Source organism: Podarcis cretensis, assembly GCF_951804945.1.
Source record: "Podarcis cretensis genome assembly, chromosome: 8".
Classification (NCBI taxonomy): domain Eukaryota; kingdom Metazoa; phylum Chordata; class Lepidosauria; order Squamata; family Lacertidae; genus Podarcis; species Podarcis cretensis.
The window spans coordinates 51,346,932-51,364,867 of NC_137177.1; the positions used below are offsets into that span (position 1 = coordinate 51,346,932).

The following is a 17,936-nucleotide window of genomic DNA, read 5'->3' on the forward strand; positions in this document are numbered from 1 at the left end:
GGTTCTGGCATGCTCCACAAAGGTTGCTTTTCAAGCATTTGTGGTGGGGTGCCGGAAGCTGACACTTCAGCTTTGTGGGGGCTGGGAGGAAGCGTGGCTCAGGGGCTGAGCACCTCTTTTGCATGCAGGTCCCAGGTTAAAGGAGGGCAGGGCTAGGAAGGACCTCTGTTGTGCACTCACCCTGAGGGTGTCATGGTCCGGTTCACGGGTGATCAAAGTCCCAGCAGGGGATGTCAGGACCGGGGGCAAGATGGCAGGGTGGGAGCAGGAACGGGGGTCCAGAAGCCAGGAATCAGGAAGCCAAGAGTCCAAGAGTCAGAGAGCCGGGAGTCAAGAAGCTGAGGTTCAAGGATCAGGAAGCAAGAAACCAAACACAGCAAGGCAGGAAGTGTGTTGCTGTGGCAAAGAGCCAAAAGGAAATGCTGACCTTATATCTCTTCCCAGCTCTTGCCACCAGGTGCTGTGAGTTACCAATTGGCCTCACCTGTGCGGCCACGCTTTGCCTCTTCAGAACAAACTTAGGAAGGCCCAAGTCCTGCAAAGTCCTATTGGTCACAGGGCCTGGCTCCTGCACACATACCTGACAGAGGGAGAGGGCAAGGCAAACAGCTGCATCTCCTTCCCCATTCCACAGCCACGTTCACATCTGCATGGCATCCTATGGGGCTGATGGGAATCATAGTCTGAAGCTACTCGATGGCCCTTGGGGTCCCTTCCAACTCCACAGTTATATGATCTGGGGGACACCAGGTTGGGAAAGGCTGGCATAAACAATGGCCTGGATTCAATAGAAGGCAGCTTCTTATGTTCCTACGTATAAGATTTTTCTTTAACTTACAGGCAGTGGGGGGGGGGGTGAGAGGTGGATTGGGACCATAGTATGGAGAAGGGCCTGACTCCTTGCCTCTGCTACATCACTGACCAGAACATAAGAAGAGCCAGCAGAATCAGGCCAATGGCCCATCTAGTCCAGCATTCTGTTCTCACAGTGGCCTGTGGGAAACTCGCAAGCAAGATTTGAGCACCAGAGCACTCTGTCCTCCTGTGGTTTCCAGAAACTGGTATTCAGAAGCATTACTTGTTCTCCTGCTGTGGAGGTAGAGCACAGCCATCATGGCTCGCAACTGTTGATAGCCTTATCCCCCATTATTTTGTCCAATCCTCTTTTAAAGTCCTCAAAATTGATGGCCATGACTGCCTCCTGTGGGTAGGAGCAAGTTCCAGAGTTGTCCTGAGACTTCCAGGATTCATCTCCATTGGGTGCTCAGTCACTTCAGTTGCCCTTTACTGAACCTTTTCCAACTCTACAATATTCATTTTTAGATGAGGTACCCAGAACCAGGGGACGTGGGTGGCGCTGTGGGTTAAACCACAGAGCCTAGGACTTGCTGATCAGAAGGTCGGTGGTTCAAATCCCCGCGACGGGGTGAGCTCCCGTTGCTTGGTTCCTGCTCCTGCCAACCTAGCAGTTCAAAAGCATGTCAAAGTGCAAGTAGATAAATAGGTACCGCTCCGGTGGGAAGGTAAATGGTGTTTCCGTGCGCTGCTCTGGTTCGCCAGAAGCGGCTTAGTCATGCTGGCCACATGACCCGGAAGCTGTACGCCGGCTCCCTCGGCCAACAAAGCAAGATGAGCGCTGCAACCCCAGAGTCGGTCACGACTGGACCTAATGGTCACGGGTCCCTTTACCTTTTTACCCAGAACCAGACAAAGCATTCCAAATGTGGTCGCACCAAAGATTTGTATAGTGGCATTATGATACTGGCAGTTTCATTTTCAGTTCCTTTCTTAATGATCCCAAGCATGGAATTTGCCTTTTTCACAGCTGTTGTGCACCAGAACCTCCCCTCCCCTCCCTCATTCCTGCTCTTCTCAGTGCCTGCTCTCCTCCTTGCAATGATCTTGTGCATTTGCAGAGTTCTCCATCTCCTGGTGCGAGGTCAGTGCTTGTGCCTCCACGGATGTAAGGAGAAAGTCTCTTCCGTTGCTCCTCAGAAATAATCGTCTGCCTAAGGCAGCTTTTGCTATTAGTGTGATGTTTATATCAAAGGAAGAGATTAACATCTTATTCTGATAGTTTTTCCTGGAAGACTGGAGGATGCTTATTTTGGCAGGGAGACGTACATCAGCCCTCACGAAAAGTTCGTTGCCTGGTTAACCATAGCTGGTCCGTAGCCTGAGCCCCAGGAGGCTGGCTTAAGCCCTGGTTACGGCGACTTCAAATTAGAGTCTCTTGTTCGCTTAGTAATGAAATCCGGCTAATAAAATAGGTTACCTTTAGCTACTTGCTTATAGTAAAGAGAGGATACCCCATGGTTACAAGTTCATAACAATTCATTAATACTACCTCCATCATGTATATTATATTAGTTCATTCTCATCACAAAGGATCATCACCTGTAGTAATTGAACAATTAAAAACATATAAGAATATTCTACCTTAACCCATCATATGCTGTTCCTCTGTAAGAGATACAGTGGTACCGCTGGTTACGAACTTATTTCGTTCCGGAGGTCCATTCTTAAGCTGAAACCGTTCTTATCCTGAGGTGCGCTTTTGCTAATGGGGCTTCCCACTGCGCTCGCACATCCAGCGTGCAGTTTCCGCTCACATCCTGGGGCAAAGTTCGCAACCAGGAGCAGCTACTTCTGGGTTAGTGGAGCTCGTAACTCGAAGTGTGCGTAACCAGAAATGTTCATAAACAGAGGTACCACTGTACAGGTACAAAGGGTTCCTGGATAGCTCAGTTGGTTAGAGCATGGTGCTGATAATGCCAAGGTTGCAGGTTTGATCCCTGTATGGGACAGCTGCATATTCCTGCATTGCAGGGGTGGGACTAGATGATCCTCAGGGACCCTTCCAATTCGACAGTTCTGTGGTTCCAAACACAGGGCCTTTCTACACATGCATAGAAATATTATGGTGTTGGAGTAAGATCATTTCTTTGAATATTCTCACTTATAAAAGCTCTCTGCATGTAGACACTGGTGTGTCAGAGAGGAGGGTTCTAGGTAGGGATGTAAAAAGGCAGAAATTTCATTCCGACCTGTATCCTTCACAATCAACTCTGCTTCCATTCTGCTGCAGTTTGGTTTCTGCCAACTGCTATGTTATTCATCTTGCTATCCCCTTTTTAATCTAAGTTATGGAAAAGAAAAGAAAAAGATGTCATTAATTACATAGCATTTGTGGACGTAAGAAGAAGAAGAACAATCATGTGAATGAATACTGATTGTAATTTGCTTGATCATATTTCCATTCCTAACAGTAGATGAACACACAGACTGCATCAGTTTCCACTTCCTTTCCTGTTTTTGTTGTCCAGCCTTTATTCAGCATTCATTCTAATTTGTTTGTGGGGTATTTACAGTATATGGTGTCCCATTAATCATTCATCCTTCTCAAACTTTTCACTGCTTTTCCTTGACACTTTCCTACCACAAAAGTCCTTTTTTTAAAAGTGGATTTGTTGCCCTTAGGCGAGAGACCACTTTAATTGTGCATGGTTAAGTTTCCAGTACGTGCCTGAACTTGTCCTGCAAAATACTGGCAGTCTGGGAGCACCCTGAATTACAATACAAAGGACAGGACTATCCCTTTGAAATCACCTCAGTCAGAGAATGCCCTTCTTTGAGAGAAAGTGGTCTGTGAAAGACCTGCACCAGTGAGTTCATGCACACTTTTGTGGGGAGGGGGTTCTGCTCTCTGGGACTACTGCAAAAAAGAATTGGCCATTCTTGCCCATTGAACTGACCAAGCCAGCAGTGGGTATGCAGACCTCTGAGACAGGTCTTAATGCCTAGGCTGGCTCATATGAGTATAGCTAGCCCTTCAAACAACGGGCCCCAAACAATATAAATCTTGCGCAAGACCAGCGCTTTCAACTGGGCCCGGAAATGCACCGGGAGCCAGTGTGACTAATACAGAACTTGTGTCACTTGCTCTGATCACTTTGCTCCCACCAAGGGACACTCTGCACCAGCTGAAGCGTCTGGACCATCTCCAAAGGCAGCCCTACACAGAGCACATTACAGTAATATATCCTAGATATGATTAGTTTATGGATTATTGAGGTAAGGTCCACTCTTTCTAGATAGGCAGCTGGGTATCAGCCTCTGCTAGCAAAAGGCAGCCCTAGGTACAGACGTCTCTTTCACAGACAGCACTGGATCCAGGCTGATAAAACTGGTCCTGCAGGGGAAGCGCAACCCCTCTAAGACCAGTTGCACCCCGCTATCCAGATCAGCTGGCTCCCCCACCCACAGCGCCTCCATCTTGGCTGGATTGAGTTTCAGTTTGTTTGCTCTCCTCTATTCCACAACCACCTCCAGATGCCTGTTCCACAGCTTCCCCGGGATTCTCAGTTGAGCAAGGGACCTTTCTGTGGTGCACATTCTTCCTGTTTATGGGACACCATGTAAGATCTGGAAGGAGTTATTCAGCAACATTTTTGTCCTGCCACTGGAGACCACAGCAAGGATGGTGTCTGTTCTTTGATGCTTTGTGGACACCTGCTTTATTTAAAGTTGTCTTCTGCTACTCAGTGTGGCGGGTGCGTGAAGCGGGTGAAAAGTGATTAGACAGCATGTACGTGTCATGTCAGAGAGCCTGCTTTACAAGGAAAATAAAAGCAAGCAATTAACAGGGGAATTAGGAAGATGAGCTAACGCACATTCTATACGGAGGGCCTATATGAACGCAGGCAGCCGATAAGTGCTTTGTGCAGCAAACACGCTTTGCAAGTGCTAAACGGATTACTTGCATTTATTTAGGGTGCTTATGCTTATTATAATGAAGCTGCAATATATACAGATTGCTATCTTAATTCTGCATTTCACTCCTTCTGCTTCCAAGTGCCTTGCTGCACATTACAGTCACACCAGAAAATTCCCATAAGGCAGATGAAAAGTGTAGGTTTTATACACTGGGCCTGTCTTAAAAGGAGAGGTTCCAAATTAACACCCTTCCCCTCATAGGCTTGACATTAGTTTGTCTGTGGGCGCTGAGCAAGGAACTTTCCCTCAAACTGGGAGAGGTTCAAGGTGGCTTTTCCCCAGAGACAAGGACTGACAGCAGGGTCTCTGTGTGAAGCCAAGGCAACCAGTGGTGAACAGCTGGAACTGTAAAAGGATGCTAATTATACTATTATATTGCAAATGCAAACAGTTCCATCGCTCAGCTTGGAGGAGAGTGGCATCCAGGGACTTGTGGGCTCTCTTCCTTCTTCTCTTCTGGTGGCATTTCACATATCTGGACTGTCAGAGGCATCTTCCTCCACCTTTTCTCTAGCATCAGTTGGTGTTTCTTCCGCTCAGCATGGTCCATTGTTTCCACATTCATCTTCCCAGAGATCCACAACAGGATTCAATGTCCCCTTTCATGTGCTGGCAAACAACTGAGTTCCCTCTCTCCCCCTTCCTTTTCCTCCATCGCCATCACCCTTATCATTTATGCAGTGCATTTCAAGTTTTCAAAGCATTTCACCATCCTATATAGATTGATATAGGCATAGAGATATAGATTTATTAACTGCACTTTCATAAGTAACATCACAAGGCGGTATACGGAATAAAAACACAGCATCGCAGTCAAGAACACTGCCAAACACATCAGTAAGAGCTAGTTGGCAAAGAATCTCAGGGTTGAAAGGCCTGTCTGAATCATTAAGCTTTCAGAAGACGTCTGGAAATGAGTAGGGATGACTCCTGCTGCTGCCCAACCTCTATTGGCAAGGAGTTCCACAGGACAGGGCCTACCACACCAAAGACTCAGACCCCGAGAAAGGTTAGTGTCAGAGCTGCCTCTAGGTCCCAGCTCACAGAGGACCAACGCTAGGCTGTCGTAATGTACAAAAGTCTTTATTGAAGTTCAATTTCCATTTCAAAGCCGCAGCGCGCAGCCCTACATCTTAAACCCTAGATTGGCGAAGTCCCGTCTGAGTCTCCTCCCCTCTGACACCAGTTTAAGATCCTAGCCCTGCTCCACCTTTTCCGCTGCTCTCTCCTCTTCTGGGTCCTCCTGCCCGCTGGGGCATTGCCCTTTCTGGACTCTTCCGACGCTGAGTCGCTTAGCTCCTCCCCCTGCCTCCTGCGGGCTTTAGGACCCGGTTCCCAATCCTCATTCTCTGCTGTCCCGCGCTCCTGTACATTTGAACTTGCCTCTCGCGCCAACCCAGTGACCCTTCTCCTAACCGTTACACTACTTCGGTCACTGCTTCCCTCTTCCGGGATACTGGCCGGATCTGACCTCCCCTCCGTTGTCCGACTTTCTGATAGAGGCGTGGTCAGCCCTGCCTCATCTTCTCTCCCTGGTGGGGAATGCACTGGCCCCGATACTTGGGACTCTTCCCCCCCCCCCACTCTGCTCTGGTGGGGAAGCTGGTCCTGATTTCCAACTACTGCTCTGGGAGTCCCTGCTGCCCCCTTGCTCCTGGGACGTTCCCCTTGGGAACCCCCTACCCCTGGCCACTGGCGCCCCCTTCTGTGAATCTTCCGATTCGCTGGAGAGGCTCATGGAATCCCTCGGTCCACTGTCCTCTTCTCCTACGCTCCCCTCGGATTCTTCCCCTTCGCTCTCCATCTCCTCTCTTCCCTGTGCCTCTGCTCCTGAGCCCCTGACAGTTAGCCAAATGTCAGGGATATGGAGGAGACCAAAGGTTGCCCTCAGAAGACCTCAGTGATCAAGGTGAAACATTAGGAGTATATTATCATGGTAATGCTTATGCCACCCTTGTAAAGTAGACCAGCAGCCTAAAAGTCCAGCATCCTGCTCTCACAGTGGCCAACCAGATGCCTGCGGAACCCGAGCACAACAGCACTCTGCCCTCATGCAACTTCCAGCAACTGTTCTACATCCCCTTCTGCAAAGGAGCTAAAGTGGAGAAAATAGCAACTTAACTACAGTCTGCCTAACTGTATGGAAAATGTCCAAAATATTTTAAATCTGTTCCCCCTCAGCTCCACCCCCAAATTATTTTTATTACTGCTTGATAGCAGGACTGCCTGGAGGCCACTTGTAAGAATGTGGGAACTGGCAGTCCGTAATCACTGCCCACTCCAAGTCGTCATTCTCAAGTAAACATGACCCACGGCTCCTCCTGGAACTAACATGAAGGGCTTCTGCTCTCCGGTTTGTCCTTTGTGACACGAGACATCTGTGAGCAACCATGCAGTGCCCCTATGAAGACTCCTTCTTGCGACCCCTGAACCCAGCCCCTCCCAGCGCCAGGCCATTGTAAGGACTTGCTGGCCTTCACTCACAGTTCCAGGACTAAGAACAGAAGGATATATATGCCCACTTGGCAGCTCTGACTGGCCGAACTGGGACTGTTATGGGGCCCACAAAATGCTCACTGTGCCTTTGTAAGAAATTCATCTTTTAGTGCAGCACTGTCCACACTTTGGAACTCCCTGCCGATTGACATTCACAGTCCGCTTTTTGACACATATTCTAAACCGCTGTTTTGTTTAGGGAAGCCTATCCAGACCTGTAGAATGTTGGCATGTGTTTCAATCTGGGATTTTCTTTTAGCTTATCTGATAATGCACTATAGTGTAATTATACAGAATGAAAGTGAAGTCACTGAAGAAAGGAGATGGGGGGAGGGGGAGGAAATAACATGCGGACCTAATCAATTATTAAGCTTAAAACAGCAGCTTTTTTCTGCCACTCTGGGAGAAGTGCAGAAGAACCACCTTGTGAAAGCCGATTTGTGTCCCAGGAGAGGGGAGGGGGGGTTGAAACCGTCACTCAGGCTGTCAGTTTCAACAATGCTCTCTCTGCTTATTCCTTTGACGTGGACATGGCAAGGGGCCAAAGAGGGACTGGATTTGCTTGCTACTCACTGCTCTTTCACCCAGAAGGGCTTGCAAAGGATCCTCTCACCTCCAGTTTGCACATACACATCCCTCCAGCTAGCTATATCTCAACTGTTGTAACCTAGGAATAAATGCTTGTATTCTTTTTTATTGTGATATATTGTTAGCTGCCTTGATGCATGGCCCAAGCACACATATTGTGTGCATATGTGCTTTTCTCTATTTAACTATGATTGTGTGGTTGTGTGTGTGTGTGTGTGTGTGTTCATAAATATTCAGCTGGACATTTCCTGCACCTGATCAAGTAGACCCTTGTCTACAGGTGGTTATGCTACAATAAATGTGTTAAATGTTAAGGGGCCACAACCTATTTTTTAATTCTTAAAAATCAAGATACAACCCCACAGGTAGCGCTGCACTGTAAATAAACCTTGATTTTACACCACTTACCTTTCTCCAGAGAACCTTGGGGATTTCAGCGAAGGTGCTAAGAATCCTTTGCTACAAGGGTAGCCAATATGGTACCATGTTCTGGACTCCAACTCCCATCAGTCCCAGCCAGCATGGCCAACAGTTAGGAAGCGTTGCCATGTGTCCTCTTTTTCCAGGACATGTCCTCTTTTTCAGGGGTAAAATTTGAGACAAATTGCATTTGTTTGCTTTGAATGGCAGTCACAACACCCCCTTTCTTGCTCTTCAAAATATGGCGACCCTACAGTTAGGTATGATGGGAGTTGCAGTTCAAAGCACCTGTAAGGTGCCACTTTAGTTACACCCTCCTTGCTCCTCACAGAACTACAATTCCCAGAGTTCTTTGAGAAGCAGTTCTTTAAGTCACAGCAGCGAAATCAGCCGCTACAGAGGAACACATTATGGCAACATGTGCTAAGGGAATGGTGTCTGTACTTGGGTGGAGTGGGGAAATGACTGTTCATCCTGCCTTCATGTTTTGGCATTGCAGTTGGCACATTCTGGCAGAATTGCACCACCACTCTGGCATTTGAGCATTGATTCATACGAGTGAAATAACTGATGCGATGGCCTGGACTGGTTCCCAAGAGTTCCAGTTCCCAGGCACTGGTGCTGCAGAGCTAAAGGATCCAGACAAGCCCGATGGGTGGTGCTGGTGCTGGTGGTGTGTGGATCATGGAACGAGCTGGAGAAAACCCTCTGACCCCCGGTGTTGCCTTTTCTGTCCCCCTTGATCTCTCACAGGACATCCCACTCCAGGGCAAAGGCAGACGCAGCTGTGACGGCGGCGCAGAAGGCGCAGGAGGAGGCTCGGATTGCCAGGATCACTGCCAAAGAGTTTTCACCTTCCTTCCAGCACAGGGAGAACGGTCAGTGACTTCATCCTCTCATCCCTGAGCGCTGCAAGCGCAGCTGTGTGCCTGGGAAGGGAGCAAGCCATCCCTTGCAGGAATTCTCCTGAGTCAGTGTCAGAGAGCAGGCCTCTCCTTGGCAGTCTGGCTCGCTCGCCTGCTGAGCCAGGGCTTCTGCTCCATCTCCTTCAGAGTCCCTGAGCCGCCATTTCTTTCCTCTGGGCCATGATTCACAACCATCTTGGTCTTACACAATCAAGATCCTGGTGAAGGGTTGCATCCAGTGCCCGTCCTACTCGGAGTAGACCCATTGAAATGAATGGGCACGGCGGATTTAGGCCCAGTCCTTTCAGGGGGTCTGCTTGAGTAGGACTTTGTTGGATGCAACACTTAGTGCATAAGCCCACACTTACAGACCCTCCAAGTGTCCCTGTTTTCCAGGGATGTCCCTGATTTAGAGAAGCTGTCCTGGTTTCTGATCTGATCCAGGAAAGACTCACTTTTCCTTAGGATGTCCCTATTTTCATTAGAGAAATGTTGGAGGGTATAGAGTTATCTGACCCTCGAGGCATCTGAAGGCAATCCTGTATAGGGAAGTATTTTTTTAAAGTTTAATGTTTTATTATGTTTCTATTTATGTTGGAAGCTGGCCAGAGTGGCTGAGGCAACCCAGTAAGATGTGTGGGGTATAAATAGTAAAATTATCATTATGGAATGGGACATTCCTATTTTCATTGGAGAAATGTTGGAGGGTATGCACTTATTATCTTTCCTCCGCACTTTAAAGCTCCATGTCTGAGCTCTCTTTACCTCTGAATCAGAGCAAACAGCAATCCATGGGAATCTTGAATTGTTCTTTGTTGCGCTTCAGCTTTAAAGAGCAGGCTTTTGCTGCGAAAGCTCTGAGGTGAAAAAATAGAGTGTAGACATGGAGCTTTAAAGTGCAGACCTGTGCCTGGAAGGCACAGGGGGAAAGGTAAGTGTGGATGAGCCCATATCCTCCAACATCCTGGGGATCCTAGTGCTGCCTCTGGCTGCTGCCCAGCTGGAGTTTACTCATGGCAGGGCCTTCTTGGTGGTGGTTCCCCGTTTGTGGAATGCCCTTCCTGGTGAGGTGCATCTATCTCCCCCATTACTGACTTTCAGGAGAAATCTAAAAACATTTCCCCAGCATTTGATGGCCAATAGATACTGGCCATAACAACCATGAAATGTGTATCTGTGAGGATACGTCATTTCTTTTAAATGTTTTTTCTGTGTTCTAAATGCTTTTAGATAGATTTGAATCTCTTTTTATTTTATTTTAAATTGTCCTGTTTTAGCATTTTGATGTTTGCTGCTCTAGGCTCCTTTGGAAGGGAAAGCAGGATATAAATTTAATAAATAAAATAAATTTCTGACATCAGATGTGGACAGAGGAAGATGCAGCTCCCTGTTGAAAGTGGGGCTTGTGGGCAGCTCATGAAACCTTCTGCCTTTTGCCCAAGTGGTTTTATTTCAAATCGTGCAGGTAAAGGAAAATGAATCACCTGATCTCTTTGTGCTCTCAGGTGATTGACAGGTGGGTGGCTGTGTCAAAGTTTGCCTGTGGGAGGTGGGAAAAGTAAGGCTCTGAACTGCCGGCCCGGTCTGGATGCCCACCCTTGTTTCAGTACAAAACATACCCATATCCCTGTAGAAACACAATCAATCAAGGTGTGCTTGCTTTCACAAATAGCTCAACTTGGGACCAAGCTGTTGTTTTTGGTATTATTGCTGCTGCTGCCACTACCGCATATACTGTATTTTTTGCTCTATAAGACTCACTTTTTCCCTCCTCAAAAGTAAGGGGAAATGTGTGTGCGTCTTATGGAGTGAATGCAGGCTGCGCAGCTATCCCAGAAGCCAGAACAGCAAGAGGGATTGCTGCTTTCACTGCGCAGCGATCCCTCTTGCAGTTCTGGCTTCTGAGATTCAGAATATTTTTTTTCTTGTTTTTCTCCTCCAAAAACTAGGTGCGTCTTGTCGTCTGGTGCGTCTTATAGAGCGAAAAATACGGTACACATTTTCTGAAGACAAATCACACAAAACAATCCAGTAGCAGGGTGTTGGACCGGATGACCCTTGTGGTCCTTTCCTACCCTATAATTCGATGAAAGGGCTGGATAAAATTAAAAGCATAAAAAGCAATCAATGAAATCACAAACGAAAAGGCAGCCTAAGAATCTAATAACATTTCAAAGTGGCACACACTTAAAAACGCACCCTAAAAGCCTGTTGAAAATAGTAAGGTCTTTAAAAGAAGCCTAAAAACCAGCAAAGAAGGAAGCCAGGGAACTGTAACTTTGGGACCACCACTGAAGTGGCCTTGTCGCTTGTGTTGTTGTTGTTGTTTAGTCGTGTACGACTCTTCGTGACCCCATGGACCAGAGCACGCCAGGCACTCCTGTCTTCCACTGCCTCCCGCAGTTTGGTCAAACTCATGCTGGTAGCTTCGAGAACACTATCCAACCATCTCGTCCTCTGTCGTCCCCTTCTCCTTGTGCCCTCCATCTTTCCTAACATCAGGGTCTTTTCCAGGGAGTCTTCTCTTCTCATGATGTGGCCAAAGTATTGGAGCCTCAGCTTCAGGATCTGTCCTTCCAGTGAGCACTCAGGGCTGATTTCCTTCGGAATGGAGAGGTTTGATCTTCTTGCAGTCCATGGGACTCTCAAGAGTCTCCTCCAGCACCATAATTCAAAAGCATCAATTCTTCAGAGATCAGCCTTCTTTATGGTCCAGCTCTCACTTCCATACATCACTACTGGGAAAACCATAGCTTTAACTATACATACCTTTGTTGGCAAGGTGATGTCTGCTTTTTAAGATGCCGTCTAGGTTTGACATTGCTTTTCTTACCCCTTAACCCAAATACCCCCATCCCTACACTCCATGCATTCTCAAAAACAATTCAGACAGCAAATGTGGCAATGGGACAAAATAGAAGCAAATAGAGAACATTGAATTTGGTGTTGCTGCTGGTTCTGTCCCACGGGAAGGGCTGTGGATCTGTGGAAGAGCACCTGCTTTGCATGTAGAAGGTCCCAGTCCAACCCCCGGCAACTTGAGGCAGGGCTGGGAGAAAACCCTTGCAGAACTGCTGCTGTCAGTCAGTGCACACAATACTGAGTTAGGTTCGTCTCATGATATGACAGCTGCTTCCTATGTTCCTATCTACCAATATGGTGCTTTCCCACCTCTCTCCACTCTCTCCTCATTCATAACCAAACCATCACACAAGAAAAGGCACCACCGATGAAGATGACGCAAAGAGACACAGACAGACACCGCTCCCCGCATCTTTTTCATTACATTACATGGGAGAGCAGGCCTGTGCTTTTGCTCTGTGTAACGCTGTGCAGTGCCAGAAGCAGAAAAACAGTACCTTCCCGCTCAGCCAGCAACACTTTAGGAGGAGGGCTGGCTCCATTTACAAGCAGAGTTGAAAGCATCCCAGTGCCCTTTGGGGCCTGTAGCGCTGTGTTATGTTCTGTGCAAAATTTTGCCTGCTGGGGTAAGGAATTTGTCAGGGTTATAAAAATTAAATTGGAGGTTGCCTTGTGACCATGAGATTTTAGGGGTAGCCCTTTGGTGATGATGATGATGATGATGATGATGATGATGATGATGATGATAACAATAATATATTATTTATACCCCTCCCATCTGGCTGGGTTTCCTCAGCCACTCTGGGTGGCTCCCAACAGAATATTAAAAACACTATAAAACATCAAACATTAAAAACTTCCCTAAACATGGCTGCCTTCATATGTCTTCTAAAAGTCAGATAGTTGTTTATCTCCTCGACATCTGATGGGAGGGCATTCCACAGGGCAGGCGCCACTACCGAGAAGGCCCTCTGCCTGGTTCCCTGTAACCTCACTTCTCTCAGCGAGGGAACCGCCAGAAGGCCCTCGGAGCTGGACCTCAGTATCCAGGCTGAACAATGGGGATGGAGATGCTCCTTCAGGTATACTGGGACGAGACCGTCACATGGGCACCCTGGAAATTCTTCCTCTGTGCTCCCTGCCACTACTGAGCCCTGGTAATGGAGGTTAATTGGGAAGGGGGGTGGAGTCTGTTCAATAATTTGCAGCTGGCTCCTACAGGGGTTAAGCTTGCAAGCTGCATACATAGTACTCTTCATCATCATCATCATCATCATCATCATCATCATCATATAAAGGTGGTCTTTCCCACCTGGATATTCAAACTCTCCCTTTGCTACCTGGAGGGGACCAGACAAAGTTGGAGACTTCAGGTCAGCCCTGGAGGTCTGGTTGCCTGTCATGTGATTATTCTTGAGAAGAGCAGGTAAAGGTAAAGGTAAAGGGAACCCTGACAGTTAAGTCCAGTCGCGAACAACTCTGGGGTTGCAGCCCTCATCTTGCTTTACAGGCCGAGGGAGCCAGCGTTTGTCTGCTTTTGCAGACAGTTTTTCTGGGTCATGTGGCCAGCATGACTAAGCCGCTTCTGGCGAAACCAGAGCAGCACACAGAAATGGTGTTTACCTTCCCGCGGAGTGGTACCTATTTATCTACTTGCACAGCATGCTTTCAAACTGCTAGGTTGGCAGGAGCAGGGACCGAGCAACTGGATGTGGAGGAGCCACCCCAGATATTAATGCACAAGGGTTTGGCTTGGCTGCGTGTGTCTTTCTGTGTAGGGCAAAGGACAGGAGGGATGGGAGAAGAGCTATAAGTCTAAGATGCAGTCATTAAACAGCACATTAATTAATGTGTGTTCATGTCAAGGCACCCAGTTCCAGTGCTCTGTACCCTCATTAGAAGTCTTTTGCTAACATTTTTTTTAAAAAAAGAGATTTAAATTGGAGGTTACTCATCGCCCTTATATTAGGGTATTGAGAATTTGACAAGTGATGATTCACTTTGCTAGCTTCTTGTCCTTTTTCAGAGCTCATTCCCACTTCCCCACCCCCTCTCAGCAGCAGTGACTTAGGAAGGCTACCCTGCCAGTCCTGTAAATTATCTGACCCATGGGGAAATCTCAGCTGACGGCTTCTGTTTCTCCTGCTTCTGCTTAGGGAATGGCCATAACTCACTGTAGTAGAGCATATGCTTTGCATTCAAAAGATCTCCAGTTCAATCTACAGACAGAAAATACTGCCTGAAACCCTGGAGAGCTACTGCCAGTCTGTGTTGACAATATAGAGCTAGATAGACCAGTGATCTGATTCATGTTTATAGGTTCCTCCGGTGGACAGAAAATCAGGGTTCCCCTCACTCCCTTTGCAAAAATGGTCTGCAGTCTTCCCCCCTCCCAAAAGTGAGTTTGTGGAGGTTCCACCATTTAATCATCTCATTAAGAAAAATAATCAAAATCTGATGGCTGGCCTGTTCTGAGCCAGAGGGTTTAGACCCGGGGGATAACTGTTCTATAGTTTATTTATCCATTTCCCGCTTTAGCACGTGTCTGTTCAAAGTTCTTCCTTGCGCTCTGTACAGGCACACTTGCAATGATGAGGGGCTGTGGTGGGTGTTTCCATGGCTGCTCCTGTCCACCAGTGCCTCAAAGGACACCGCGTTTGTCGGTTTTTAAAAGAAGTCTCAGTACCACAAATGCACACTGCAAATATGGTATGAATACTTATGGAATTCAATTCCACAAGATGTGATAATGGCTGACACTGAGCCCTAGCTTTTTCACCCATGGCCCTGAGAAGATGTTTATGTCATCTTCCTCCATTTATTCCACAAGTCAGCTAGCAAATCCGGCAAGGGGAACAAGCCTGTCTTTGGAGGATAGGCTGTTCTGACATCAACATCCCCCGGGGTTATCACTTCCACACAGAACTACAATCTGGGTATCAGAGATCTGAGCGCTTTAGCAGGCCTCTCTGAGCCCCAGAGGGCTCCTGCAACCCCAAGCTGTTTGCTATCTACCTCTCCAGTTGCCAGGGGACTTCTTCTCTTTAAACATAATCTCTCAAAAAGACTTTTTATCTAATACATTTTTTATCAGCTTCCAGACTAGGCTGCAGAATTCTGTTTGCAATGGAGTTTGTTTCTGATGCACTTAGGAGGGATTTTAATACACATCCCACTACTGCATGCATTTACAAAAAATGCAAACACGCCAAGCGGAGAGGATCTTGCTCAGGAAGAAATTGAGTAGATAAAAACTGGAGCCCTTCTTGCATTATCTGCCCCAAGCCCTTAGGCTGCAAACGTCAGCAAATCAATAACAAAATGGAAAGGAGCTATGTACGGTTATACCTGCACATATCCAATTGATATTAGTGGGGCTTATCTGAACACAAGATTAGAGGGAGAGAGAGGGAAATGAGGACTTAACTGGAAATGCCAGTGTTGGTGTTTCAAAATATGAGGAACTTTGTGTCAGTGAAGCCTTTGATTCTCACCTGGGAGTGATGCTGCACTGAGGTGATCTCGCAGAATGTCCACAAACATTCCATATGGTCAGGGAGCGAAGCTGTTAGAATGTTTGCTGACAGACGGAAAAGCTGAAGAAGTGGGTTGAATTTTCCATGTGGATCTGCGCTAACAAGCCAGCTCTTTGGCAACAGGGTGCTAATATTGTTGACTACAGTAACTGCTTGCCTGCAGAACCTGCAGTAAAGGATAATAACCACCATGGTAGCACTTGCACAAAATTCAGGTCTTGTTTGGTGTTGTTGAGGCTTGATTCATGTGTAAGTCTCCCTGCAATTCTTGAATGAAGGGCAGCATATAAATTTAATACACAAATTAAATAAATAAAATGTGCAAGTGGTCATATGGGTGGCCAAAAGCAATTCAGTGTCAGTAGCATTAGTTGCACTAGCAGTGTGCAATTAGTGTGGCCATGCAGTTGGACTGGATGGGTCTGAGCAAGACTCAAGAGCGGTGGCAAAGTCGGTGTGAAAGGCAAAGTATGAACTCTTGTGCAGTGTGAGATATTTTCCAATTTTGGGGGCCATATGTTTCTCCCTTAAATACCAGAGAGTGTGCCTAAGGCCCTCAGAGAGCTGAGAGAGCCAGAGTGGCATAGCGGTTAAAGTGTCAGACTAATACCTCGGAGACCAGAGTTCAAATCCCTACTTCACCATGAAGCTCACTGGGTGATCTGGGCCAGTTCCTGTCTCTTAGTGTAACTTACTTTGTAGGGTTGTTGTGAGGATAAAATGGGGAGAGGGAGGGCTATGTATGCCCCCTTGAGCTCCTTGGAGGAAATGTGGGATATAAATGGAATAACAAAACAAATAAGCAATGGCTGACTCTTGTGTGCACCTTTCCTCCATCTCCTTCCAGGACTTGAGTGTCAGAGGCCAAAGAGGCAGAATTCAAGCGACGACATCGAGGTCCTTTCGACAGGGACACCACTCCAGCAAGAAAGCCCAGAGCTCTACAGGAAAGGAACGACGCCTTCGGACCTCACCCCCGACGACAGCCCCCTGCAGAGCTTTCCCGCCAGCCCCTCCTCCACCCCACCTCTGGGTCCCTCCTGTAGAAACAAGAGCACCCACTTCTCCAGGCAGGTGTGCATGGACGAAGAGAGGGGCGGGGAGATCCAAATGTTGCTGGAGGGACGTGGCAGGGACTATATGAGGCCCAACAGCTGGGGCGAAGACAAGGAGGGCAGGGCACACGGCGTGAGGGGCGGGGCCTTGCGCAGTGGCCAGCCAGGCTCCTCCGAAGACTACCGGGGCCGAAGCGGCGGGCACAAGCACGCGGCCTCCAACCACAAACAGCGGGAGAGGTGGACAGACCCCCCGGCCACGGTTTCATGGACTCACCACCGACCCCACCACCACGGCTCAGGGAGCAACAAGCTCCTGGAGCTGGACGAGGAGAAGCTGAGCAACTACGAGATGGAGATGAAGCCTCTCATGAGGATGGATTCTTATATGCAAGAAATGCACTCCCAAAAAAGACATTATAGCAAAATGGGCCCCAGCAGGAGCCTCGCGGAGGACCACCACGGGGAAGACCGGGGCTTTGGAGTCCAAAGACTGAGGTCTAAGTCCCAAAACAAGGAGAACTTCAGGCCAGGGTCTTCTGCCGAGCCAACAGTGCAGAAACTAGAAAGTCTGAGGTTTGGGGACAAAGGGGAACCCCGGCTATTGAGGTGGGACTTAACCTGCTCCCCGCCACAGAAATCCTTACCTGTTGCACTAGAATCGGAGGAGGAGAATGGGGATGAGCTCAAATCCGGTGCAGTAAGTGGAATGTTTAAATAGATATGTATATTATGTAAGTGTGATCTCTTCAGTGGGGGAAATGGGCAACATGGTGGTGGCTGAGTGTATTTACCGGTACACCCCGCTTTCCCCCCAAACTGGGATTCAAGGTAGCTGACATTTTAACAACATTATTGCAGAATGCAAAGTAATAAAAACAAACTAGTTGAAAACTAGTTGAAAAAAATAGGGACACAGGTGGCGCTGTGGTCTAAACCACTGAGCCTCTTGGGCTTGCCAATTAGAAGGTCGGCAGTTTGAATCCCCACGACGGGGTGAGCTCCTGTTGCTCAGTCCCAGCTTCTGCCAACCTAGCAGTTCGAAAGCACGTCAAAGTGCAAGTAGATAAATAGGTATTGCTCCGGCGGGAAGGTAAATGGCGTTTCCGTGCACTGCTCTGGTTTCGCCAGAAGCGGCTTAGTCATGCTGGCCACATGACCCGGAAAAACTGTCTGCGGACAAATGCCGGCTCCCTCGGCCAGTAAAGCGAGATGAGCGTCGCAACCCCAGAGTCATTTGTGACTGGACTTAACTGTCAGGGGTACTTTACCTTTACTTTTAGTTGAAAACGGAATGG

General features: G+C 47.8%; 1 protein-coding gene across 1 annotated transcript in view; it reads left to right on the top strand.

Annotated features, from left to right (window-relative positions):
- The window catches only part of JPH3 (junctophilin 3), an 87,569-nt gene that overhangs the window by 60,121 nt on the left and 9,512 nt on the right, over positions 1-17,936 (top strand). The window contains exons 3-4 of the mRNA XM_079988788.1: positions 9,034-9,158; positions 16,431-17,338. Of these exons, the coding sequence (XP_079844914.1) occupies positions 9,034-9,158; positions 16,431-17,338 (1,033 nt within the window). The remainder of the gene's footprint in view (positions 1-9,033; positions 9,159-16,430; positions 17,339-17,936) is intronic.